Consider the following 26,436-nt stretch of genomic DNA (forward strand, 5'->3'; position numbering starts at 1 on the left):
AATGACATTACAACTCAATGAATATTACATTATAGCTGATATGACATGTTAGCACAGTGCTGAAACATAATGTGACAGAAAGATACAGAAAGATAAAATATGGTCTGTGTTTCTCTAAGGAGTCTGTTAGTGGGGCTGTGATTACCTTGATTACCTTGACTGTCATTGGTGCAGAGAACTTGTATGACCGGAGAGAAGCAGTTACTTTGATTTCTGTAAGGAGTCTGTCTTTTGGACTATGGCTGCATTAATCGTCATTTGGCCTGACCGCGGAGAGGGTTCTAACTTCCGCCCGACGCGGAGAGGGTCTTGAGTGACAGTATGACTGTAGAGAGACTCCTGACGGCCACCTGACCACGGAGAAGGTCCTGACAACCGTGCATCTCCGCAGGTAAGGAGCCGGAGAAGGCACGGGAGCGCTATGATAAAGCGACCATGAAGCTGCACAATCTGCACAACCAGTACGTGCTGGCAGTGAGGAGCGCGCAGCTGCAGCAGGAGCAGTACCATGACAGCACGCTGCCGCTACTGCTGGACTCGCTGCAGAAGATGCAGGAGGAGATGATCAGTGCGCTGTGAGTGGGCCGCCCTCCCCGTCGGCTTCCCCCGCCCTCCCCGCCGTTTGGGATTGGCCTGTCGGAAGCCAGCTGGCAGCAAATGTCTTCATGTTATACAAGTACATTCTTGTCTGGCTCATTATGTGGATTGGTTTGTCACAGACGGTAGGTAGATTAAGTTATGAAATGACGTGTGTCCCTAACGAGACCTGTCAGTCTGTCGTTTCAGGAACTGGGCGGGTCTCAATAACTCCTGATTTTGAGTGTAGCCCTTGATTTACTGGTTTTTGATTTCCTGTGAAGGATTATTCATTTCCGTTCCCCGTTCTTATGGGCCACTGTGAAATCATCCCTCTCTCTAGAAGACATCTGATCCTTAGCTGATCTGTGCTGTGCAAAAAATTGATCTGCTTAATATATTTCACGTTAAGTCACTTAATTGTACATGCTGAGTGAGCCATAGATAATTTGTCATGCTGTACCATACGTAACACAGCTGTTATGGTACAATCACCCCTGAGTGCAAAAGGATCAGCACAGTAATAAGTGTGTCGCCTTCTTCCTATGACTCTAAAAGTCCTACCGCCCCCCCCCCCCTCGGATGTTTCAAAATCTAAGTAAATAGCTGCTGACCATCAGAAGATCATAGCTAGCACACGTGACTAATTATAAATCCAAAAATTAGTTGATTTGTTAAATGGTCATCTGGTGGCATGTCTGATGCCTCCCAAGGGACTAATGTGAATTTTTGGTCCAACACGTTCGACAGACTGTATGAAAACAGCAAATTCATGAAGATCACCATAGCGTAGGTTCTGTTTAGACAGTTTAAGCCTTTTGAAAATCTAAATCTAATTGCCAAAAAATAGCTTTTCTTCTGGACTGTATTGCTGTGATGAGGTAGGATATGTAGGGTCAGCAGAAATCGGTTTGGCTTCATTTTATATTGTGAAGCACTGCCTACATCTGGTTGCTTGCGTATGAGTGTATGTACAGGGTTGAGAGTAATTTACGCTGTTTGCCTTGTTCGTAGCACACTGTACTCTATCCTTCATCAAACATCAAATGTTGCTCGTGCTCAGCCATGTTTACCTGCTTTGGTTGCTGGCATCCCAAAATGTACCCGCTTTAACCATTTGAAAATTTCTGGAACAGTGCATCTTTCTCTTAATCCTTTCTGCAACCCACTGAAACAGAACTAATATTTGTATTTTCGACGAGACACTGTTGTGGTTTTTGAGCTAAGATTTGAATGGGCATTCTGTTTGATGGCGATGCTGTCTCTCTGCTCTCCAGGAAGGCAGTTCTGGAGGAATACAGTGAAATCACCAGCCTCTTATCTGACGAAATCGTCAAGGTGCATAAAGAGATTCACACGTCCATAGAACAGATAGACCCGTCATCAGAGTATGATAACTTCATCGAAACTCACAGGTACCACTGCGTGAGAAGCTGGTTAACTTGGATTAATCTTGGCCTCTAAACCCGTTGCCCACTGCCTAAAGATATTTCTTTCACTTTTGCATCTTTATGTTTTCGCTGTAGTAATGGCCTATTTCTCGCAAGTGAAATAAAATGAGCCTTGTACATTTTCCTCCAGGTCTCAAGAGATCAAAGAGCCCTGTGTTGAATTCGACGTGTCGCTATTAGAGGAAACCGAGAATCTCCACGCCAATGAGATTCAGTGGAACAATTTAACGGCAGACAGCTTACAAGCTGTGTAAGTCTGTATGATTTAATACCTTAAGGTACTACACGATGTGTGGTAATTCACTTCCCTAGTTATTTTCATAAGACTCTTTTCAAAAGCCTTTGAATTTCAGAAACAGCATGTGAGGTATAAAAAGATCCCGCTCAGAGGGTAACTGAGGGTGGCCTTTCGTCAGGTTGAAGTCCACGTCTGATGAGCTGGTCCTCACACAGCAGAGCCTCCACACCAAAGAGGACCTCATGCAGGACCTGGAGAGTAAGATCGAGGAGTCTGCCAAGACTTGCGAGAAGAAGTCAGAGTATGTCATTTTTTTTCTTCTCTGCAGTTGCCGGCTTTGGGTCATGTTTTTGATGAAAATCTCATTCCAGTGGTCATCCTCTGGGTTAATGTTAGTTTGTAGACTCAGGTGCAGTCTCCAGAGTAATCCATTAGTAAACCCAGGATAAAAATTAATCCAGGATTTCATTTTACACAAGGCTTAATTTTAGATGCTTGTTTGGACACTTACTCCCTATTTAGTACCGCATAATACCTTCTTTATCTCTAGAAGCACTTTGGGGGTTGATGAGTTCTTTGTTCATAGTTGCCTTTCTGCACACCACCGTGATACTGAGCTATTATTTTTGCACTTGTGGCCTTCCTGTTAGTTGTAACGAGTCTGGTCACTCTCCTCTGACCTAGTAATAACGTGGTTTCAGCCACAAAGCTGCTTTTGGCTGTTTTTGGTTTATCACACCATGTGTGAGAATCTCAAGAGGGCGGCTGTTTCTGAGATGCTGGTACCACCATGCCTGGCATCAGCCATCGCACCACGTTTGAAATCACCTAAGGCCAATTCACACTTAACTTTTCCATGTGCGCTTTCAGTTTCGGACAAAGGGACGTGATGTAAATATCATCATCAGTGTTTGGTGGCAAACGGCTGCGGTCAGTGTGTCCAGATTTTCATGTATAGCAGGAACTATAGGCGTCGACTGCACATGTGAAATATTTCTTCACAATTAATGATATATTACTCTGGAGCCCCTAAGAGATCAGGATGAGATTTAAAAAAATATATTTTAAATTTTAAAAATTGCGATCCATCGCAATAGTTTTCCGTTACTAATAATAATTGTAGCTACTCTGTCTGTTTAAAGAAAAAAACATAGAATGAATCAACTAATAACTATAACCTAAATGATACAGACCAGTTAAGTTTGCTTTATGCATTAAACTATGGGGCACCATGTAACTTTCATATGTATGTTTTATATGTATTTATTGATAGTGACACTGTGTCTATTCACCACCAGTAACTGTAAACAAGACAGCTGGGCTGTTGAACATGAAGTGCACGCACAAACATCATGTAGGTTTATTCTTGCCTTTGCGTTGCAGCAAGTAGTAAGTGGGCAAGTGCAGTGGGAACGCAAAACTATTAACAGGGGTGGACATTTCAGGTCCAGAAAGTAAAAAGATTTTGTTTCAACCAACGAGTTGAGTACTCTATGACTGTAACTGTTTATGCTCAACTGGTTGGTTGAAACAAAATCTTGGTCTGGATTTTTACTTTCTGGACCTGAAATATGCACCTCTGACTATTAAAAAAAATATTTTCCCAACCTGACCTCTCAGGGGCTCTGTATATTCCACCTTTGTCTTGCTTATTATTGATTTCTATGCAAATCACACTTTTTCACAAGAATCCAATAGTGCTTTCAGTGAGAAACATGATCCAGCAGAGGTAAATAGTATATATTAAACATAGTTACTCCAAATTCTTTGTGAGACAAAGCAGACATCAATTAAGTAGTTTTACAAAATAAAGTTATGTTTTTATTGTTTTAGAAAGTCGAGAAGACTTGGGGTTATAAACTGCATGTCATCCTGATTTTTGCATAAGCTTCATTCAGACCTTAGAGACGACATCTGTCCTCTGCTGGTCTGGAGGAATATCATTGCACTACGCATGTGCCGACGGCAACCATCCGTATCCACAGTATGAACACAAGCTGCCATGCGGACGACCGTCCCCAGGCCGAAAGCGCACAAAAGTGCACGCAGAAAGAGGAAAGTTTGAGCTAGGCTTCAGGTCAGGCTTCTTAGCTGTTCCTAGCTGAGCAGCAGGTGTACCTCATGCACCCATTTACGTATTCGGTCGTAGCCATGTGACTGGCTGATTGCTGTAACGCACGGGGGTACCTAACCTGGCTACGTATACTTCTGTCAGGCCTCTGAGCTGCTAATACACGCAGTAATCTTCACTTCATTCCCACAGACACGCTGCAGACCCTGTAGCCAAAAGCCAAACACACTTTCCTTTAGCATTTTGTATTTTGGTATATTGTTTCCATTTTTGTATCCAAGGTATATTCATATTTATCCATAGTAATTTTGTTTAGTTACTTAGAGTGCTGCATCTATGGTATGAGGTCCCCGTTTTTGATAATCATAAGAGTTGATGAGCTATTCGAGTTGGTATGAAGCCAGTGGTGCTTTCTGGAACATCTGGTCTTGCATCACACATTCTGTCTCTTCTCTGGAGATGAGGAATGATGTGGAGCAAGCTTTTTGTCTCCTACATTGTATTAGTTGTTGAGAGCTAAAACCAGGTTTGAATGGATGTAAGGTGTGTGAATTAAATGAAGCGTGTAATGGCAGTGCCGGGAGGGATGTCCATGTCTCTGTCTGTCTGTGTGTGTGTCTGTGTCTGTGTGTTTAGGGTTAGATTCAGTGCATTTTCTCCCTAACCATATCATCTGTGATATAAAATGTTAGTATATAAATGTGTATTTACCTGTGGGGGGGTAAGTCCTGGTACCCCTTTCTGTAATGCCCCTTTATAGCCTTTATTGTAATTAATCACCCTATTATTAACCATCATCCAGTTTCTGATCCCATGAGTTCCCATGGTCACAATGTCGTATTGACAGATATGATGACCGGAATTCTTCTTCTGTGGACTGTGATGTGTATGCAGCTAAAGCGCCTACAAAGACAGGGCGCCCTCTAGTGGGAATGTGTGCTTACGCACTACTTACTGGTGAACTGGTTGCTGACTCCAGCCTCAGCACCTATGGAGACAAGATGCCGTCTAGTGGGAATGTGTGCTTACACACCATATATTAGCGACCTGGGTCACTGGCTCAGGCCTTTCTGCCGCATCATGGCCACAGGAAAGTACAGAAGGTATAGAGGCGCACGATTCGGAGACGGTGAGGGGAGGCAGTTCTCGGAGTGTGGCTCGCTGACCCGTCGTCTCCCCGGCAGCGCGGTGCTGCTCCTGGGCCAGAAGCAAGCGCTAGAGGAGCTCCGGCAGACGGTGCAGCTGCTGCGCTGCAGTGAGGCCAAGCTAACAGCGCAGAAGGAGCTGCTGCAGCAGAAGATGCAGGAGAACGAGGGCAAGGAGCCACCGCCCGTCGTCAACTATGAGGAAGACGCGCGCTCCGTCAACTCCATGGTGAGCGGGCCACCCGACGCCCCCTGCTGCTCTCTGATGGGAATACACCTGCTGTCATTCGGGTTCTACTTTCTGGTGCTCAGAACTCCATTTTTGACCTCTCATCATATAATTATCCTTCAAGGATAAAAACATTCTAACTTGATGGGAACTTTTCACAGGATATTTAGATTAATATTAGGGGGGCGGCACTGCTGCCTCACAGCAAGAAGGTCCTGGGTTCAGTCCCGGGTCCTTTCTGTGTGGAGTTTGCACGCTCTCCCCGTGTTCACCCCCATAGGTTTTCGCCGGGGGCTCTGGTTTCCTCCCACAGTCCATAAGCGTGCAGGATAGGTTGATTGGTGAGTCTAACTTGGCCCTGTGAGTGTGTGCACCCTGCGGTGTGTTGGCGGCTGCCCAGGGTTGGTTCACGCCTGCGCCCATTGTTCCCGGGATAGGCTCCGGTACCTCCCGCGACCCCAGTTGGGATTAAGCCGTTTCAGATAATGGGTGGGTGGATCTTAAAATTATAGTTTAAATGTACACATGCATTTACGTAATGCTGGTCATGTTTCTGTCGGGTTGAAATAGTTTTAAATAGCACAAGCTATTGTGAAAGCAATGAAATTTGTTTGTACATGAAAAATGTATTAAATGTACTTCACTTCCTGGTCCTAGTTATTGCAATACTAATGTCTAAGAGGGTTGTAGTTGCCATATTTAGTATTGGCAACAGGGGGCAGTGTGGACCTACTCCTCATTTTCAGATTTTTTTTCAGTTTGACTCTTAAATCTCTGTATTGATGTTCAGTAACTGCTGGCCCAGTCAGAGCTCACGATCTGTAGAGGCGTGGGGGCTAGTGTACCACTCTCAATCAATCTTCATGTTAAAAATGATTTGTTTTTTATATGTAATTGTCTTTGCATAATCAACTGCAGGGTGTATTTTTCAGGGATTAAATCTCAGAATAACTTGAAAATTAAAGGATAATGTTACTTAACTCCTTTAATTAATCCATCTGTTTTAGTGTTTTGCGGTTCTAGTGTTGATTCAAAATGATTATGTGACTCACAAATGTTTTCTAATATCCATTGTAATTGATTATAGTTTCTGTGCTGTTTAGGGGTGATTAGAAAGTATCTCCAAATATGCCAATAAAATGCACCATATTCTAAACATTCTAAAAACCTGAAAACATTACTACAATTAAAAAAATTAAATAATCTTTCCAGCAAGATGGTCCCCACCTTTCTTTTGGGTGGAATATGTTATTTTGTAGCAGATTTGGGGAAAAGCATTTTAAATAATTAATATAAGAGATTTTTTTTATGTTAGATTCCCAGACTGAGCTACTGGGCGTTTCTGTACTGGCGGGGCAGCCTGTGCCTGAAAGTGCTCTGGGCTGCTAATTAAACACTAAAATAGCTTAAATTAAATGTGGAAGGGAGTTTTAACGTTAGTTTTCCTGCGGGGAAAGCCCTTGAGTAGGACGTGAACTTGACAAATTATTATTAACCGAAAACTACAACAAATTTTCTTCCAAAGCTTGACGCGTTCACTTATGCAGCTTGGAAACGAGGGCAATATCCCAGCTCTGGGCCTCTCTGTTTGCATCCTTGTCTGGTTTACAGCAACCTGTGGCTGTTCTGAGTGAATAATGGAAAATGTCAGGAAGGTCCACAGTTTCTCAAGACCCTGTTTAGAATTTGATCACTGTTACTGCCAAGATGCAGCCAAGGGGGCCCTTCGGGGCCCTCAGCCCCCCCCCCCCAGTGTAGTGGTTGTTTTTTATTAACGCGGGGGGGGGGGGGGGGGGGGCAAACCTCTGGGATTCAGGTCCTCTGAAAGCAGAGTGGAGATGGGGATAAACCTGTCATGGAAGTCAGTGCACAGGCTCTCAGTCTATACCTAGCAGCAGTCATTCTCTATCATTATCATCATTCCATGTCATGTGACCTCCAGCCCCCTGCTCCCCAACCTCGGACCTGACAAGCTCATGTGGCTTTAGAGGTGTTGAAGGCGAAACCAGCAGGGGGCGTCTTACTGTGTTTGTGGCCATGATATGTGGAAAAAGAGTCATGCTTTTTAATTGCTTGTTTAGCACAGGGCAGATATGTCTCTGTGGAGTTATTTTTCCAAATATACACATTTCTTGACATCACCGGATCAGTTTAATAGGTTATTTTTAAGATGTGTTTTTTATGACGTTTCTGGTATGATTTCTTTCGGATCAAATTCCCTTCGGATATAACAAAAGAGAACAATGCAGCAGTGTCACTCTGCCATCTAGAGCTCTGTCACCTGAAGGTTAGTGTTACAGTCAGTTACAGTTACGGTGATGCTGGATGATGTATAGTTATGGTAATGGTTGACCATACTGGGTGACAGTTTTTCATTTTCCTCTTTTGCTTTATTAATAGCTAGTTTCCCAAGACCAGTAAGAGGAGAGGCCTGAATCGGCAGCACTGAGCTTTCAGTAACTGCAGCCTTTGACAGACTCGCTTCAGTGGTTTCGCATGCATCACCCTGCCTGCTCTGCTCCCTTCCTGCAGGACAAAGGCAAAGACCGCGTGTCAAAATTCGACACGTTGCGCCTCTCCATCGCCGGCATCATTCGCTCCCCGAAGTCGGTCCTGGGCACGTCTTCAGTGAGTGTCTCTCTGCCTGTGAAACTCGCTGCTTACAACTCCCTTGGCCCTGAGCAGTGTGCAGTCTTTTTTACATATATTTTATACCAATCTAGCACTATGCCTATTGTTGCCTCACGTGGGACATTTTTTGCATTGCATTTGTAGTAGTATATCTTCCTAAAAATCCTCTGAAAGTTCTCTATCTGTAATTGACTTGATAAGGTATATAAAAAAAGTTTCATTTTGAATAGCCTTCATGGTATCTTATTTTTCATAACGGCATACATTATACTGTGGTATATGGGATTTTGACAGTATTTTCAAAAGTGATGCTATTCCCATATTTTGAAAAGCGATAAAAATTTGCTGAGCGTGGAGGCAATTTATTTTTGTTCCGCTCTGTTAATTTTGTTGCCAAGGATTTTAAATACTGAGGTATGCCCACAGTACCTTAGTATACTGTATTACCATAATACCAGATAAGCCTAATTTTGAGTTTGCTAGTGTTTTTATTAAAAATGAAAATAAAATTCAGCAGTTCTACATTTCCATTGTGGGATGGCCGAAAGTGAGAGAGCTTGCTTGTAAAGTTTCCGTTAGGCTCCCCGGTGGAGGCAGGTGGGCAGTGAGTGTCCCTGAGCCCCTTGCATGCGGTGATATCTTCCAGTTCTTTGACGTGATACAGACGAGCGACAAGCCTCTGAGCGAGCAGGAGTGGTACCACGGCGCCATTCCCAGGGTCGAGGCGCAGGAGCTCCTGAAGCAGCAGGGTGACTTCCTGGTGCGGGAGAGCCATGGCAAGCCCGGGGAGTACGTGCTCTCCGTCTTCTCTGACACACAGCGGCGCCACTTCATCATCCAGTTCGCTGACGTGAGCATTTTCCCGCCGATATTCCCGTTGTGGGGTGGAAGTTAGGCACTGCCGTTTCCATGGTAACTGACACCAGCATTTCTCAAGCTGGTCCTTGGAGACCTCCAGTCAGTCTACAGCAGGGGTCTCCAACTCCGGTCCTGGAGAGCTACCGTCCAGTAGGTTTTCTATCATACCCGGCTTCTAATGAGCCACAGCTGTTCTCAGGTAAATACCAGGAGCAGGTGTGGTTCATCAGAAGCCAAGTGGGACAGAAAACCTACTGGATAGTAGCTCTCCAGGACCGGAGTTGGAGACCCCTGGTCTACAGACTGTCCGGCAGGGAGCAGGGAGGGAGCAAAACTGTGGACCGTCTGGAGAGTCCCCGAGGACCAGATTGGGAAACACTGACCTAAACCAGCGTGATAAATCACTCAGGTGTTAGATGGTGTACGCTGCACCTTAGTGCTGTTGAGCACACACTTATCTAGTGAAGCAATTAAAAAAACGTTAGCTCCTAAGTTAACATTAGGCCGATCTCAGTGTCTCCATACCTAGCTATCCCTAATTAATTGTAGCATTTGTTTCCGTTGCCTTTTACGATATATATTAGAAATGTGATTAGGCTTGCTAAGTGTCAAGATTAAAAAATAGATACAATGCTAATAAAATCCAGCACTCTCCCCTTCAGCAGTACTGTGTGATTCATGAACATCTGCTGTTGGATGATATGCAGAAGCAAAAGAGGTTTGTAAAATGTAGAAATAGTCCTGCTGACACCTGCATTTTCTCCTCCTCCGTAGAATCAGTACCGTTTCGAAGGCACCGGATTCCCCACAATCCCTCAGCTTATAGAACATCATTACACATCCAAGCAAGTCATCACCAAGAAATCGGGCGTGGTCCTCCTGAACCCGGTTGTCAAGGTAAAACACTGTGATTTTCCCTGGTTACGGACAGTGGCCTGTGTCTGCATTGCTGCGTTATGCCACTGAAGTGTCATTTTTCAATAATCCATAACCTTAGGGTGCGTCAATAAAATGAAATAATACGTTTCATCTTCGATTCCTGCCCTCTATAGAAAGGCATTGCTCTTTTAAAATACTTTTTTCTTTTTATACCTTCTTTTTTATTAAGTCACTTGCACTGTAAGACACAACCAAGAACATCACACGTACGATTTCTCCAAATCTCAGGGAATTTATATTTTAAAATAAATATATATATTTCCCTAAAAGCTCATCCAAGTATGAGAGTAATCTTTGTAGGTACTGGTGGGATATTTTTTATGCAGAAATGGGCTCTCATAATATCATGGCATAATGTCAATGTCATAATTCCTGTAATCACTGGAAATCTGTATTATTAATTGTAAAAGCCTGTCGGGTAAATTAGTTATTTGTTATTCCCGCAACAAATCCTCTTGCCTTAATTGAGTCAAAAATGTTGAAAAATTAATTATGTTGGCAGCAGTTTCTGAAGTAACACGTTGAAATTGCACCACATCACTGACTTTTGCAAAAATATCCTTGTTTGATATCAGGCACAAACTTGGTCTTTGTATTAAATGATTAAACAAAAAATGAATACACAGACACAAGTTTTCTGTGCCATACTTCCCAACCCTCCCAAATCATGAGACTTTATCTACAAATTATTTAGAAAGAAAAAAAGTCTAGCAAAATCTGGGGGGGCATGTGTATTCAAAGTCTTTGGAAGTTCCTGCAAAGTGTCATTCTTCCAAATCTCAGGGCCACGACATGCAGTGGGACAGAAGGCGGCGTGAACTCTGTGGTCTAAGATTATGCCTTTTGCCCGCCAGAGAATCCTGAGAAAATGTCTCCGATCGTGAACTTCACATTTTTGTAATTATTAAGATTCCAACAAATGCTACTGGCAAGAAAATATCTATAGGGGGAAGTCATACATGGGACTAAATCATATTTAATCTCAACCTGTTGGCAAAGTAACAATATAGATAGAGGATTCCCAAAGTGATGCCTCGCTCTGGATTCTCCTCCAAAGCACTGGTTCTCTCCTTCCAAATGCATCCCTCTACTGTGGATTTCAAAACACACCAGTAACTTTTATTTGTAACCCATGGGACTAATGGTCTGATTCTGTCTCCGTTTTTTGATTATTTTAAAGCATGCATTATCTCTCGTTCATGAACGTGACTTTGCCCTTGAGATGGTTCTTAGCTTTTCTCCAAACCGGAGTTTCTCCAAATTCCCCGAGCTTGTTCTCAGATGAATAGGCCTCACTGTAGGCTTTGGCCATTGGATTTTGTTCCACAGGAGCCTTTGATTTTCAGAAGCCGTAGCGTATATTGTTACCAGCTGGAGAGAACGGTGTGCGCGGTAGCTGTGTTTTGAAACGTGCCTCCTCCTCTGCCACGCCACTCCGTCCCATTCGTACACAGTCCGTTATGAGCACAGGGCTTGGATCTCGACACACTTGGCACACACATGCTCGTTACCTAGAGCACCTACTGTACTTGTCTACACTATGTCCTGTCTTTCGCTGAATCATGCTCTGCTCTCTGTTTGTCTGTCTGCACTTTGTGTACCTTGGTGCTGTATGCGAAAGAATTTCCTCCCATGATCAACAAAGTTAATTTTATCATATGTTGACGTGCGTGTGAATCAACTTGTGAGGGTGCTAAGTTAGCTAGCTGTAATCTCTGTAGCTAGCGTGTCACATTCCTTAATTTTATGCAGTCCTGTGTTAGTAATGGCACATTTTTTACGAGACATTGCTAGCAGAGTGAATGCTAACGCTGTCAGATTAGCGCGATTCGCACAGATGGCGGGCTCCAGAAACGCTGCGTTTACTGGTCTAATGAGATCGGCATGGCAGGCACTTCCGTAGCAGCCAGTATCCATATTTATGGTGGTTTAATTGGTTAGGTGGGGATGTTAGTTTGAATTACATGATGAATGTATAAATGTTTTGGGAATACTGGCACAAACACAGTATAGACATCACTAAGCCCCCCAGTGAGCTCTCCAGTGAGAGTCCTGTATTCATGTTGGGTTCATTTGGTCTTCTTCAGGACAAGAAGTGGATACTGAATCACGAAGACGTCATATTGGGAGAGCTTCTGGGGAAGGTATTGACCTTCATCTCAATCCTATAAAGACCAAACACTGTACAAGTAACAAAATTGTTATATCAATAAAAGCATCAATTTAAGTAAATTTAAACGTATGTGTTGATAAATTGTATTGCCTGTATCTGTTTTTTAAATAAATAAATGTAAAAAGGGGCAGCACAGTGTTGCAGTTGTTAGCACTGCTGCCTCACAGCAAGAAGGTCCTGGGTTTGATCCCAGGTCCTTTCTGTGTGGAGTTCGCACGCTCTCCCTGTGTTCACATGGGTTTTCGCCAGGGGCTCTGATTTCCTCCCACAGTCCAAAAGCGTGCAGGGTAGGGTGACTGGTGTATCTAAATTGGCCCTGTAGTTGTGTGCATGTGAGTGTGGCTGTGTGAGTGAGTGCGCCCTGTGGTGTGTTGGTTCCTGCCTGCACCCGTTGTTCCCTGGATAGACTCTGGGCCCCCTGTTTTCAGTTGTACTTTTATGGGTTTTATAGGAACCTTTTTGGTTGTTCTGAATAAAAGACACACATTTTGCATGGCACAATGTTCACATGGTACATTACATGTTGTAGTTTGCTTTATCATGCAAGATTCCTCATGGTATCTTTTTTTAAATTGTGGCGGTGTTCTTAGGGGAACTTTGGAGAAGTATTCAAAGGGACGCTGAAGGACAAAACTCCCGTGGCGGTGAAGACCTGTAAGGAGGACCTGCCCCAGGAGCTGAAGATCAAGTTCCTGTCCGAAGCCAGGTGTGTGTTTGTACTTGTACAAGCATTTAGAACATAAGAACTATACAAATGAGAGGAGGCCATTCGGCCCATCGAGCTCCCTTGGGGAGAACTTAACTAATAGCTCAGAGTTGTTAAAATCTTTTCTAGCTCTGATTTAAAGGAACCCAAGGATTCAGCTTGCACTATGTTATCAGGAAGACTATTCCATACTCTGACTACACGCTGTGTAAAGAAGTGCTTCCTTAAATCCAGTTTGAAATGTTCTCCCGCTAATTTCCACCTATGGCCACGAGTTCTTGTATTTGAACTAATGCTGAAGTAACTACTGTATTTGGTTGAACAGCATCCAAACCTGTTAGAATCAGCCCTCAAACCCCTCAGTCTCCTTTGCTTGAGGCTGAACAGATTTAGCTCAACTAACCTTTCCTCGTATGACATTCCTCTAAGACCAGGAATTATTCTTGTGGCCCTACGCTGCACCTTTTCTAAGGCCGCAATGTCCTTTTTAAGATATGGTGACCAAACCTGCACACAATATTCTAGGTGAGGTCTCACCAAGGAATTGTATAATCTTAGCATTACCTCCCTTGACTTAAACTCCACACACCTGGAGATATACCCCAACATCCTATTGGCCTTTTTTATTGCTTCCCCACACTGGCGAGAATGAGAATGAGAATGAGCATCAACATACACACCAAGGTCTTTCTCATAATCAGCTACCTTTATTTCAGTTGGTCCCATAAAATACCTGTACTTTATATTTCTGCTCCCTACATGGAGTACCTTACATTTGTCTATGTTAAATTTCATCTGCCAGGTATCGGCCCAGTCACTAATTAAATCAAGATCCCGCTGTAGCTGCTGAGCCGCTAGTTCAGTATCTGCTACACCACCCACCTTGGTGTCACCTGCAAATTTCACCAGTTTACTGTATATATTGGTGTCTATATCATTTATGTAAATTAGGAACAATAGGTGTCCTAAAATTGAACCCTGCGGTGCCCTACTATGAACGCAGGCCCACTGTGACATTGTGCTTCTAATAACTACTCGCTGCTTCCTATCTGTTAACCAGTTATCAATCCAGGTTGCTACAGTTCCTAAAATACCTGTCGCTTTGAGTTTAAGTGAGAGCCTGTTGTGGGGGACAACATCAAAATCCTTTTGGAAATCTAAGTAGATGACATCATAGGCCTTCTTATCATCAACTTCCTGAGTAGCTTCCTCAAAAAAAAAATGCTGCATGATGATACTGAGTGGCTTCTGTATATTGAAAATTTGTGCCCAAGATGTGTCAGGGAAAAGCCAGATGCATGCTAACCCTAGTGGCAGTGGCCCAAAACCATAAAAACCATTGCTAGTCCATCAAACCCCAAAGGAAAGCCACAGAAACACCTCATCAAGTAGTGAGGAATTCTTTTGCCCTTCCACATCCCGCTCTCCATGAGACACACAGATAGCTGAGAGTGAAGTTTGGGGGTCACAGCACAGCCAACATCCAGTGCTCCTGGAACAATGGTGACATCATTCTGCCGACACTGGGATTCAAATGGGCCACCATCAAGTCAGAGTCCTGACCCGCTGGGCCGCACACTTTTTGTAGACAGGTGCAGATTTGTCGTTTCTGGCCCCACTGAAGAAGTTACCCCCCCACACACACACACTCACTCTCACTCACTCACACACACACACACACACACACACACACACACAATGTTTCAAAACTTAAATAGCGTGTAAAGTCATAGCTAGATGGTTAGCAGAACACAAATGCATGTTTTGAGTAGCAGCATGCACCACCATTGTCTGTAGTTTTGGCTACAACGTTGTTTGTAATAGCTCAGCATTGTTTATTATTCTTATTTGTTTTTATATATATTTTTAAAACAGGATCCTTAAGCAGTATGATCATCCGAACATCGTGAAGCTGATCGGTGTCTGCACGCAGCGGCAGCCAATTTACATCGTCATGGAGCTCGTTCCAGGTACCTCCAGCACACTGTAACTCTCCCCCAAATGAAAAGTGCTAATCCCTCGGCAGGTGAGTGAGTAGTGGCAGGGGATGTAATCCAAAGGCGAAGCAGGCAAGGCACAGCATTAGCATGGAGAGGATGGTGCTGTATAGCTTATTAAACACGAATGTTATTGAAAGAGTATTTGGCTGATTTAATTAGTACAACCCGTTAGCATAATGAGTTTGCTCTCGCAAGCCTGTCTGCCTGTCAAAATATGATTATGCGGTTGGTACGCATGTGGTACAATCTAAATGTATTAAATTTAGTCATGCAGGAGGTTTTAAAAGTTGTCAGATTAGTATATGGTCTTCTACATTAAAAAATCTCCAAATGGCAAATGTTGCACGCATATGTAGTGACGATAAATTCCACGTTCTCTCACTAGGGGGCGACTTCCTGTCATTTTTGCGTAAGAAGAAGGAAGACTTGAAAACGAAACAGCTGGTGAAGTTCGCTTTAGACGCCGCTGCAGGGATGGCGTACCTGGAACTGAAGAACTGCATCCATAGGTATCGTGAGTCATTACAGAGAACTTAGCAATGTTTTATATAGCAACCCTATTTTCAGTTGTTTCTCACAACATGCAAAGATACAGTACATAGTTGTGACACTGGCATTATTAGCACCACTCGGTAACCGGTTGTGGAGGAAAATATCCAAGCCAAGCTCGTCTTTTATGACAATTCCGAATATTTCTGCTTGTAGCTTCCAGCATAGTCTCCAGGCCCCCTGAACCAGCACAGGAGGTTTAAGTGGGTACAGAAAATTTGCGGACTGACTGACTTTCTGACTTGTTCTGTTGATCTTCAGCTCAACTGCATGGTCTGAACATTTGCGGGGGGAAAATAGCTGTGTAAGATAATAACGGACGGCAAGAATAAAAAGCCAGTGTGAAAACAGGATATTTTATAGTCTAATATTATTATACTTTTATATTTTATAGAATATTTTATAGAAAATCTGCATTGAAGACTCCCAGGGTCACTGTAAACTCTCGGTTTTTGCCTAAATCAATGTCTCATTTTGAAGGTTTTAGCATTTGAGGCTTTATTAGGCGTCTCTTCGTAAAACTACAGAAACGGTAATTTCTTTAGTCTGAAGCATATAAGTGGTCCCTGGTCAGGTTGGTAGTTTGACGGGAGCTTTCTGGTGACTCACCTGTGCTCGCCGTCGAGGCGACAGCTTGACGCGTTTTAACCTAAAATGCTTTTCGGGTTCTAAGGGCATCAGGTTCAGCTTGAAATGTTCCGGTAACCTTCGGGAATGTTTAATCGAATGTCAGCGTGATGGATTTCATCCCGTAAGGATATTGAATGTTTTAATGTTGTAATGCATGTTTTCGAGCCAAAATTTGGTCTTGAGGTATTTGGGTAAAAGCCAACAGTGAAGCGACGGGCAGGGTGTGACCTTGAGATCTTGGTGGTGGTGCCTCTTAAAAAAAAAAAAAAAAAGTCTGCCATCTGGGATATTCTAAGCAGTGCTTATTTTATAATAGGGAGCTGTGTAGGCATTTAATAGATCAGATGTGAATGTGATGCATCTTTTTCAGTGACTGTTATACAGTTGGATAAACACAAGGCCTTGTTTTCTGTCGTGTCTGTGTGTATGTTCTAGAGATTGGCATTGGGAAGATTTGAGTGCAGCAATATGATCTTAACCCTTTTGATCTTTGGGTTTTGGCCAAATGGTTCATCTGTCATCCATCATCTGTCACTGTTGTGGGCAGGAGAGTACCTTCACACACAAACATACACAGAGTTCATGGTTATAATTAAAGTACCTTGATATGAGCACTGCCCCGTTAAGCCTTAAAGCGGCAGATTTGTTGTGCGATTTTTGCCTTCATCAGCATGAATAATGATATTAAAAGCAGCCACTCGCTCATGTATGAGTGGCATCTGTTTTACATGTCTGTTACCTTTATCTCTCAGAAAATAATCTTTCTACAAAGCACTGTGTTGTTATCCCGTTGCTCTGGACAAATCCTCCGAGCGATTTGGTAATATTATTGTGGGCAGTGTATGGGTTGGGTTGCTGTGCCTATGATTGGAAGGTCGCTGGTTCCACCGTTGGGCCCCTGAGCGAGGCCCTTTACCCCCAATCACTCCAGGGACTGTCTGTCCCTCCTTTCTCAAAAAAAAAAATGCATAGTGTTTTACATCAAAGCATCTGCTCAATAAATAAATACTCAAATTTTGAGCATAGTTTGAAGACCTGTGCACTGACCATATGCTTAAAAGTCATCATTATTAACCTGAAAAAATGCCTTTATTAGCAGTATTAGCTCCTTCATGAGTCCTGCAGGCTGTTCGCTTCTGTCCTTGCCCTCAGTGGTTGACAGTCCCTCTTTGTCACTTCAGAGGTGATTTTTACAGAGCCGAAATTACATTGTGGCCATCGATCTCTCTGCAGGGACCTCGCTGCAAGGAACTGTCTAGTGGGAGACAGCAACCTCCTGAAGATCAGTGATTTTGGGATGTCGAGACAGGAAGATGATGGGATTTACTCCTCGTCAGGCTTAAAGCAGATTCCCATCAAGTGGACTGCACCTGAGGCGTTAAATTACGGTAATGCCAAGGTTGTGATGTGTTGTTATTGCACAGGTAACATCTGATCGCCTCCCACTGGCTAGAGCATTTACAATGTTTAATTGTTCTGTAGTATTATGTTATGTAGTATTTCAGGTTAGTGCAAATAGGTGTTGGGTAAAGATTTTGGGAGGGAATTCAAGGCAGACATACTGGTTCAGTTCCCAATAACAGCAATAAGAAGGCAAACATAAGAAAGTAAACATAATTTGCAGACGGTTCCCGAGTTTACGATGATCCTTGTTACGATATTTCGACTTTCAGATGGATATTCCAGTCCCATTCTGTTTTTCACTTTCAGTACATGACTCAATAAATTGCATGAGACTTTATTATAAAATAGACTTTGTTAATGATTTTGCCCAACTGTAGGCTAATGTAAGTGTTCTAAGCATGTTTAAGGTAGGCTATAGATTAGATTAGATTGACTTTATTAATCGCACAATGGGGAAATTCCTTAGAAACAGCAGCAATAATAAAAAAGACAGTATAATAGGATCCATAGGATCAGCAAAAATAACAATATAGGAACAATATAGACAATAAAAACAATAGAAAACAATTTCTAAAACTGTATAAATATATAAGTAAAAATATAAAGAAAAAAACATATACACAATGCTAGGTATATGGATGAACAGCTGCTGAATATATATATGCATACATATACACTGTATATACATACATACATACACACACACACACACACACACATATACATAAAGCATATATATATATATATATATATATATATACACACACACACACACACACACACACACACACACACACACACACATATCATAGCCTATAGGCTAGCCTATGATGCTTGTTAGCTTAGGTGTATTGTGCCTTACGATAGGTTTATCAGAACGTAACCCCTTCGTAGCCTGGGGAGCATTTGTGTATGTCTATATGCACATGTATCGTTATGCCTGATATAAAGCTAGTTTATCTTTTCAGCCACTAAAACGGCGTGTTCTGATTTGGCGTTATATCTGAAACGCATTAAATTTGACGTTATACCTGAAGCTACCGTGTCGCCTGTGAGTAGCTAAACAAATGGGTATCCGGCTGTTTGTGTCGGTAGGGAGATACAGTTCAGAAAGCGACGTCTGGAGCTATGGGATCCTCCTGTGGGAAACATTCAGTTTGGGAGTCTGTCCCTACCCAGGAATGACCAACCAGCAGGCCCGGGAACAGGTGGAGAAGGGTGAGTGCTACCGACCATGGTGTAAAATGATGAAAATGCTGATCTCACGTTTGTTCGTCATTAAATTGTGATGCATCTTTCATCTCAAGTAGCAACTATATTTGTTCATAATTTGTACTTTGGTAGTAACTGAGTTATTACTAAGTGTTTGTGCCCCATCAAGTAAAGTGTTACCCATTATATATTTTACACCAGCGTAAAGCTTAAATCTATAAGCAATCTTCCATTAGCTTTAAACGTAAAGCAAACAGCACTTTGGAAAGAAAAGAAACATTTTTCTAAACACATAAGGTTCTTCACTTTTGCTTTTTTCTGCAATTATTATTCTCTTCCAAAGAATGATTGCACACATTTTGAGAATTAACCTGGGGTTTCACTGCAGAAGTCGGGTAGACCATCTTGTCTCCTGCATTTTCAAATGGCTAAGCAGTTAAACAGTTTACTTGCTTGTGTCTATTACAAACAAACAACTGTGACCGCAGTGACCCTGACAGGATGAATAATTCACCCCACTTTGAAAAATTCTTTCTGAGGAGAAAACGCTGCCATTTTAGGCGACATTTAAGGCCCCGTAGGCATGGTGAGTGCATGCCAGGTGACAGTGACACAGTGTTTCTGCTCACGCAGGTTACCGGATGTCCTGTCCCCAGAAATGCCCTGAGGAGGTCTACAAAATCATGCAGAGATGCTGGGAATACAAACCGGAAAACCGGCCCAAGTTCGCCGACATACAGAAAGAACTGGCCACCATAAAGAAGAAGTAGGAGCAGGGTAATGGATGATGGCAAGACGGCTAGGAGCACACCCCCCCACCCCCTGCATCCTCGTACCCATGACCACGACCCTGTGCCATCGAATGGTCAGCCAGGAGCCACGTCGTGTCTGAACCCGCGGCCCACTCGTCTGCTTTCCTGTCAGGGCACAGAGGGCACCCCACTCATCATACTGCCAAATATCCCAGAATTCATTGCGAATTTCCCATCCTTCAGCTCTTCAGACTATAAGTACTTTTACCGAATACTGCAGCGTACCAACTGCCAGCAGCGGCGCCCCCTGGTGACAGGGCCTCACTCATATCTCACGGTAGATCTGTGTCATTCCCGCCACATTGCGTACAACTGATCTCTGCATCTCCCATCAAGTGGGTTTGCTGAAACACTGATCAGTCCACGGTCTGGCTGCTTCACCCCCCCCCCCCTGAAAAGGAGTCATGCAGCCAGGCAGCGTACCGGAGAAGCCGTGACAGCGCTCCTTTACATTCAGGTTTCTTGAATCCACGGCACAGTCTTGTGTGTGTTTGTCATGTTTAAAAAAAACTATCAGCTTTCATGCAACTAAGTTATTGCAGCACATGAAATCATCCAGGAAAAGAAAAAAGAAGGAGAGGGTGTTTGAGGCTCGTCTGCTCTGATGCAAATCAAAATGTGCTCTGATGCGTTTTATGGTAGGAAGAATTGGTTACAGTTTACATTTTTGGACTTGTATGCTGCACAGTCAGGACTGTGGAATCCTGAAAAAAAATGTCCATTTTTGAAGAGTGATATAAAAGGTGATACATTTGAGGATTGGCCGAAATGTGAATATCCATCAGACACAGTTACTGACAAAAAAAGAATCCGAAGAAACACAAGGTGAAACTGACAACTCAGACAGGCTTGCTGCTGTGATATGTCTGTTAAAAGAGATCATTTGTATTTTAAAATATGTCACGGTAGCTGAGGAGACGTGTCTTGATTCTGGTTTATGTACATTCCAGCTGTGAAGGTAACAGCATAACTATTTTGCCAGGCTGTCTCAGCTTTAAACAGCTCCCTCACGGATAGTGTTTCCCCTGTCTGTTTTGTACACCTCATCCTACTCTGACATTATATGCAAATGTTGTATCCCACCCTGCTGTAAATAGAAAACGTGTTTTGTCTGGCCGATTTAATGACTGTAAACGTTTCTTGGTTCGGTGGCTTGTGGGAATTTTACTTGCATAAAACTCTTCTGAGAGCAGAAGGAACAATGATTGGTTCAGAGAGATAACCAGTTAGATTAGTGATTGGTTTGTTCCTGCCTTTTCTAGTTTCTTGGACCCACCTCCTGTAGAATCTGATTGGTTATCTCCCTGGACCAATCATTTTTCCATCTCCCCTCAGAACATTTTTGTGTAAGTAAAACTCCAATGAGTGTTTAGGGTGCATGCCAACATCATCGTCATCATTTAGGAGATGTTTTACTTTCCCCTGATGCATGCAGCTTGAAAGGACAAGATTTGACTTTTGTAGGGTGATTAAACAATACATCTAATTTAATTAATTAGCTTTACATGGACTGAGTCCTAATGTCCTACACATTTGCCATACAACCTGTAGCTATTAAAAGCCATTCGCTTTAATGTCTTTTTTTGAGATGCAGGACTGTGAAAACACAAACCAAAAAAAGGTTTCACTTACATGGGTCTCAAGACCAGTGGGTGACCCAGGGCTGAAATTTCACTGTAAACGTTTCTCCTGTATGTAGATTGTATGCTGAAATAAAAGTGCAAACCAGTGAGGTCGACCTGTGATGGATTTTTAGTGGAATTACCCCAGAAATAGTAACTTCCCGACTATTAGGAGTATACCGGAAAGTTTCCCAGTCAGAGCAGACAGGCATTTTAGCCATACAAGATATCAACATGGATACAGGAATGACCTCAGCTGCCAGGGAAATGTTGCATTAAAGTCAGTGATTTAATAACAATCCATTGTGTCTGTGTGCTAACAGGAGAGCATTTTACTGTTACCGCCACACGTTTCATAAGTCAGGGGCCAATGACATTTTGCAGCCAATATAAATATTTGTATATGTGTAAACATGATAGATCCTGTAGTTTGTTTTAAATATGTAGGTTAAATGTTATCCTAATAGATTTCTGTCATGTTTCAGCTCTTCTTTTTTTTTTTTTTTTTTACTATGGGTTTTCTCTTTAAACTGTCCAAAAAAATCAGACGGTGACATCGACAAGGACTGTTTGTAATAAAGGATGTAGTGAGATGAAGTGAATGCAGAGTGACTTGTCTGCAGTGTAATGTTTGACATACTGTCTCAGCATACTGATTGTAAGCACTTTTACAGTACCTGTACCCTTTGACCAATTTATCACAGCCAAATACATACTAATAACATTGGGAGTGCCATTAAACAATAAAAGAATCTAACCAGTACAGCATTTATGTCTACAGTTGTATACGGAAATGCTGTGCTCTTTTCTTCCACGATTATGTTGTGAAGTTGTGAGCACAAGAAGGGCATGAAACCATTATTTTTTACTTGCAACGATCCCGTCAAATGCAACTCGTCCAGTGAATGCATTGCTGACTGGCTGTGCTGTTTAACATACAATGTTTTTCAGACAAATGTAGGTGTTTTTTTAATTGCATTATTTATTTTGGAATAAAATGGTGGTTACCAACGTTAATTGGATCTAACAGGTGAAATGTCTTACAGTAGATAACAGGAATTTGCACAAGGATTCCATGAATTGGGATAGTCACGACTGGTCTGACATATCTCTGCTGGCTTCTGGGTGACGATTGAGTTTTTAAAATAAAGGCATTTTTTAAAGTTCTCGGTAAAACATTAGAGTTGTCAGATTGCTTTAGAGTTTATAGCGTATTTTCTTTTTGGTAAGATGGTGCTTTGTGTCAGAGTGCTCAGTCATGCAGTTTCAAAGCACTACTGCTTGCAGCAGAAATGCTTTTACTGCTTTACAAAAGTCACCTTTCACACCAGTAAAATAAATATTGGAAATATATAACTACTGTTATATATGCTGTTTAAACTCTTCATCAGCTACATTGTCAAGATTGTTCTGATAATGATTTTATTCTACTAATTCCACTGATGGCCACTAATCCGATTCAGTCTAATCCAAATTACTTCTGTTCATACTGTACCAGGATTGATACGGATTAAAATGCAGCTGGCACCGCTTCGTTTTGTTGCCATTCCCTGCAATATTATCACGCCATGTATGGTAATCTTCCCAAATAAGTCTTGTCATTGATTTTAGACTCGCAGGCCTTTCTTACTTTAGTTTATATGGACAATCATTAATGCTTAAGCAGCTTAGTCCCTCCTGTAACTTGTCAAAGTTTTATTTGACAAGCGTAGCGTGTATGCACTTACAGACCTGTGACATCCTCAAAAATAATCAAATGGTGCTGTACTATCAATGAGGCATACTTTATTACTTTATTAAGTTTTTGAGTGCAGGCTTATGGAGCAGAAAGCCTCCTTCGCCCCCGCCCCCGCCCCCCATGTTGACGCAGGAGACTGCAAAGAGAAAACAGGCTGTTGTTTTGCTGTGAAAATTGGATGGTTGTAATAAGTAGGTCTGTTATCTTTTGCGTAGTACTGAATAAGTCGTGACTCCTGAATTCACTGTAATAGAGACCCGTCAGGGTCCCACAAAGCTGTGTTGAGATCTACTGTGTTAAGTTCGAGATTAAGTACTTACTTTAGGACCTGTTGCCAAATAATTCAAAGAAAAGCTAGGTAGAGACCCTTTCATGTAAGAGTGCACTTTTTACAGGCCTTCAGTTATATCTCGTATTTTATGGTGAGGAAGATTTTCAGAAAAATATAATGCATCCAATATCCTGGAAACTGACCTGTCAGCATAAGCATTTCACCTTTTGGGGGGGATTTCTCACCTGTTCCATGAGTTTGTTCATCGTTGACATTTGAACTGCTGAACGGGGTCTCATTTCACACCCTGATCCCCACGGGCACATCTAGCATCTGCTGCTTGGTCCAGCAGCCGAAGGCACGGCGCCTGTGTGTGATGCGCATATCGAGTAGATGGTTCCGGGCTGGGGGGCCTTGCGGGGGAGGGTGTTTAGAGGAAAATAGCATGGAAACCTGCTTCTTGTGCTGTAATCGGGAGGTGTTACTTTCTGTTGAGCTCTCTCTTGGGTCTACTTCCCTACTGTAGTACACCTCCGATTTAAAGTGAACAAAACACTGTTGATTTAAGTGCAATGCATGGGTATTTTTTTTAAGATATCCAGATGGCAAAACATAATATCACCTGGGACATTGTAGGAATAATGTACATAATTACCCTTCTTTTATTAAATTTATCTGGCGCCTGTGTGTTATGTCCCTAAGCCTATGTTTTCTTTAATCATCATGCAGATTCATTCTAAGGGTTCTTCTTGTCACCATACTATTCCATTTTTTCTTGAGGGAAATTGATGGTTGGGAAAATGTACATATGTTTATTTTGATAAGGTTTTTCAGTGTTAAGCTTTTTTCCTTCCTAAAATAAGATCCCTACACCAGCTGAATCTGAATGTCCTTTAATATATTTTCCCAACATTCTTGGCAAAAAAAAAAAAAAAAACCTTTGTACATTGTACAAATGTCGGCCTATTATGGTTTGTGGAAATATGAAGCCAGCAACTAATTTTGTTGTTTGGGTCCAGAGCCACAACAGTATTTATAAGAATAATTTAACTGTTAATTTCATTGATATAACAAATTGGTTTTGGCCACTAAGGGTAAGCATGCATCAGAGGAGTGCCTGCATTACGTTTGTCATGCACACTACCGCTTCTCAGGCCAATGAGGCATTTCGGTGACGAGGCAGTCACTGCAGTTACGTAGCTTTCATTTAAGGTAGTTGACATGTTTTACCGCCCTTTGATGTTGCTCAACGATGACGTATGACCATATTGTCGTTTAGAGACTAACATTCGTTAAGACTTGTCACCTTGGTTCACAAACACCAACTTGCTGTTATTCAGGATTAGTTTCCAGAAATAAAAGCGTAACTTAATTTGATGCAGATAATTCCAAGTTGATACTGACACTTTTACACTCCATGTTACAATTCACTTACACTTCACTGTTAAACATTGCTGCCTTCTTAAAAATGTAATTGTATAAAATATATACTAAAGCTATTTTCAGATGTAATTTTTCTTAAATACTAATCGTTTTAAAAAGAACACTAATAGTTTTTACACGCTTTTCTAGTGCTGTCAAATTTCCTGCTCATTTTCTCCATAGTGATTAATAATTGAATGGGCAGTCAAAGTAAAGAATATTTGACATGCACATCCTGGCTCTAGTTGGATGAATGAGAGGCACAATCACTTTTGGGGGAATATAATGATTTATTCTTATTGGTTTTGCTGAGATTTGATGCTGTATTTCAGTCCCTTTTAAAATTCAAATCTGACAGACACATCTGATATCACCTGCCTGTGAGTGAAAACAATTGTGGACAATATCAGAAACCACTAATTAAATCTTTGTTTTAACATTTTCCCAGATTGTATTCATAGCCTTTTGTATTACTTTGTACAGTTTCTCTTGTTGTTAATCCATTAAAGTATTTGCCACTATTTGTGATTTGTCATGTTTCAGTAACCAAACTGTAGTTACTGGTAAATCTTTTAATGAATTTCATATGTGATTGTGTATTTGAAGCAGAATTTAACTACAGAAATGCATATACAGTAGCTATTGACAGTAGTAGTACAATTTACATGTAAAAAATATAGCTGTGATTCATTTTGGCTATAGACTGTCTGGGTGTGGCCTTAAGGAACCATGCATGAAATTAAGTACCTCAATGCCAGACCCCTCTTACACAAATAGCGTATCGCTACAATTCACTTACCGTATACACGCTGTGATTCTATACAGAGGTCAACATATTGAGCCTTAATTTTAATTTAGCAATACATTTTAATTACGACCAAAGAGGTTTTAATGAGCATGAGGGTAAATATTTAAAGGAAACCATCTGCATTTTAACATAAAAATACAAGCTTTGTTCCATTTATTAATGTTCAGGTTCAGGAAACAGGCTGTGGAAATGACAAATTAACTGGTCATGCTTATTTGTAAAAAATGAGAACATTTACAGTTACTGAAAAAAAAAATACGACACTTACTGCAGTTGTAGACTAGTTATTAATGAGTATGCATTAAACACAAATATGGCGATGTCTTAAGAGTTAACATTTTGGAATGCAAGACTTTTTTTTTTTTTTAAACACACTGTACAATCCATGCACCTGACAAAAAGGCAGATAGGCTTGCATTACGTGGTTGCATTTTTTTATTCCACTGCTTAGCACTTTACAAATTATATACACCCCCCCCCCCCCCAAGTGCTAAGACCACAAGAAACCAGTCCTCCTTGTTCAGGCCTATTTCTTGTGACGTTTTTATGAAACAAGTCAAGGCAAGTGTGTGTACAGCCAGGCATAGCCTAAAAACAGCGCAATACACTGCCAGACGGTGGAGCTGTGCCGAAATCTGAAACAGAACCAAATCCAGGGTATCGATTAACGGTTACTGTAAAAACCGTAACAGGAGTCACACACAGCTTCGTAAGTTTGATCCGTTGTATCTTTACAATTGTAAGTCTGAAGATAATACTGGAGGAAGCTTGGGGGCGTTCAGCAATCACGTGTGGCACATTTGTCTTCCAGCGGAGCACGCTTTCCCCAAACGAGTCCTTGGTCAGACAGTCACTTCACTACACACTCCCACACCAGACGAAACTACAGTACAGCCACCAGACAGCAAAACCGATCCAACAACATAAAAATGTATTCATGCCCCAAACTGG

General features: G+C 42.0%; 1 protein-coding gene across 2 annotated transcripts; it reads left to right on the plus strand.

Annotated features, from left to right (window-relative positions):
* The first annotated feature begins 6 nt into the window (after positions 1 to 6).
* Positions 7 to 25,198, plus strand: LOC140587571 (tyrosine-protein kinase Fer-like). 2 transcript variants are annotated; one of them, XM_072708819.1, is made up of 15 exons: positions 7 to 575; positions 1,854 to 1,991; positions 2,158 to 2,277; positions 2,444 to 2,566; positions 5,521 to 5,710; positions 8,243 to 8,338; positions 8,988 to 9,191; positions 9,974 to 10,096; positions 12,226 to 12,282; positions 12,902 to 13,017; positions 14,893 to 14,987; positions 15,403 to 15,526; positions 17,430 to 17,584; positions 18,696 to 18,818; positions 19,446 to 25,198. In XM_072708819.1, exons 1-15 carry the CDS (start codon positions 436 to 438, stop codon positions 19,580 to 19,582), a joined length of 1,941 nt encoding a protein of 646 aa, XP_072564920.1. In that variant the 5' UTR covers positions 7 to 435; the 3' UTR covers positions 19,583 to 25,198. The 2 variants fall into 2 exon arrangements, with proteins under 2 accessions (XP_072564920.1, XP_072564921.1); XM_072708820.1 differs by having other exon boundaries at positions 9,006 to 9,191.
* The last annotated feature ends 1,238 nt before the right edge of the window (positions 25,199 to 26,436 follow it).

The sequence above is a fragment of the Paramormyrops kingsleyae genome, unplaced genomic scaffold, assembly GCF_048594095.1.
Source record: "Paramormyrops kingsleyae isolate MSU_618 unplaced genomic scaffold, PKINGS_0.4 ups364, whole genome shotgun sequence".
In the NCBI taxonomy this organism is placed as follows: Eukaryota; Metazoa; Chordata; class Actinopteri; order Osteoglossiformes; family Mormyridae; genus Paramormyrops; species Paramormyrops kingsleyae.

Bases quoted from the DNA above. Each gene is read 5' to 3' on its own strand.
- LOC140587571 (XM_072708819.1), top strand. From the start codon at position 436: ATGAAGCTGCACAATCTGCACAACCAGTACGTGCTGGCAGTGAGGAGC. The intron at 2,278-2,443 runs GTAAGTCTGTAT...GCCTTTCGTCAG, and splicing joins GCAGACAGCTTACAAGCTGT to GTTGAAGTCCACGTCTGATG. The intron at 15,527-17,429 runs GTATCGTGAGTC...ATCTCTCTGCAG, and splicing joins CTGAAGAACTGCATCCATAG to GGACCTCGCTGCAAGGAACT.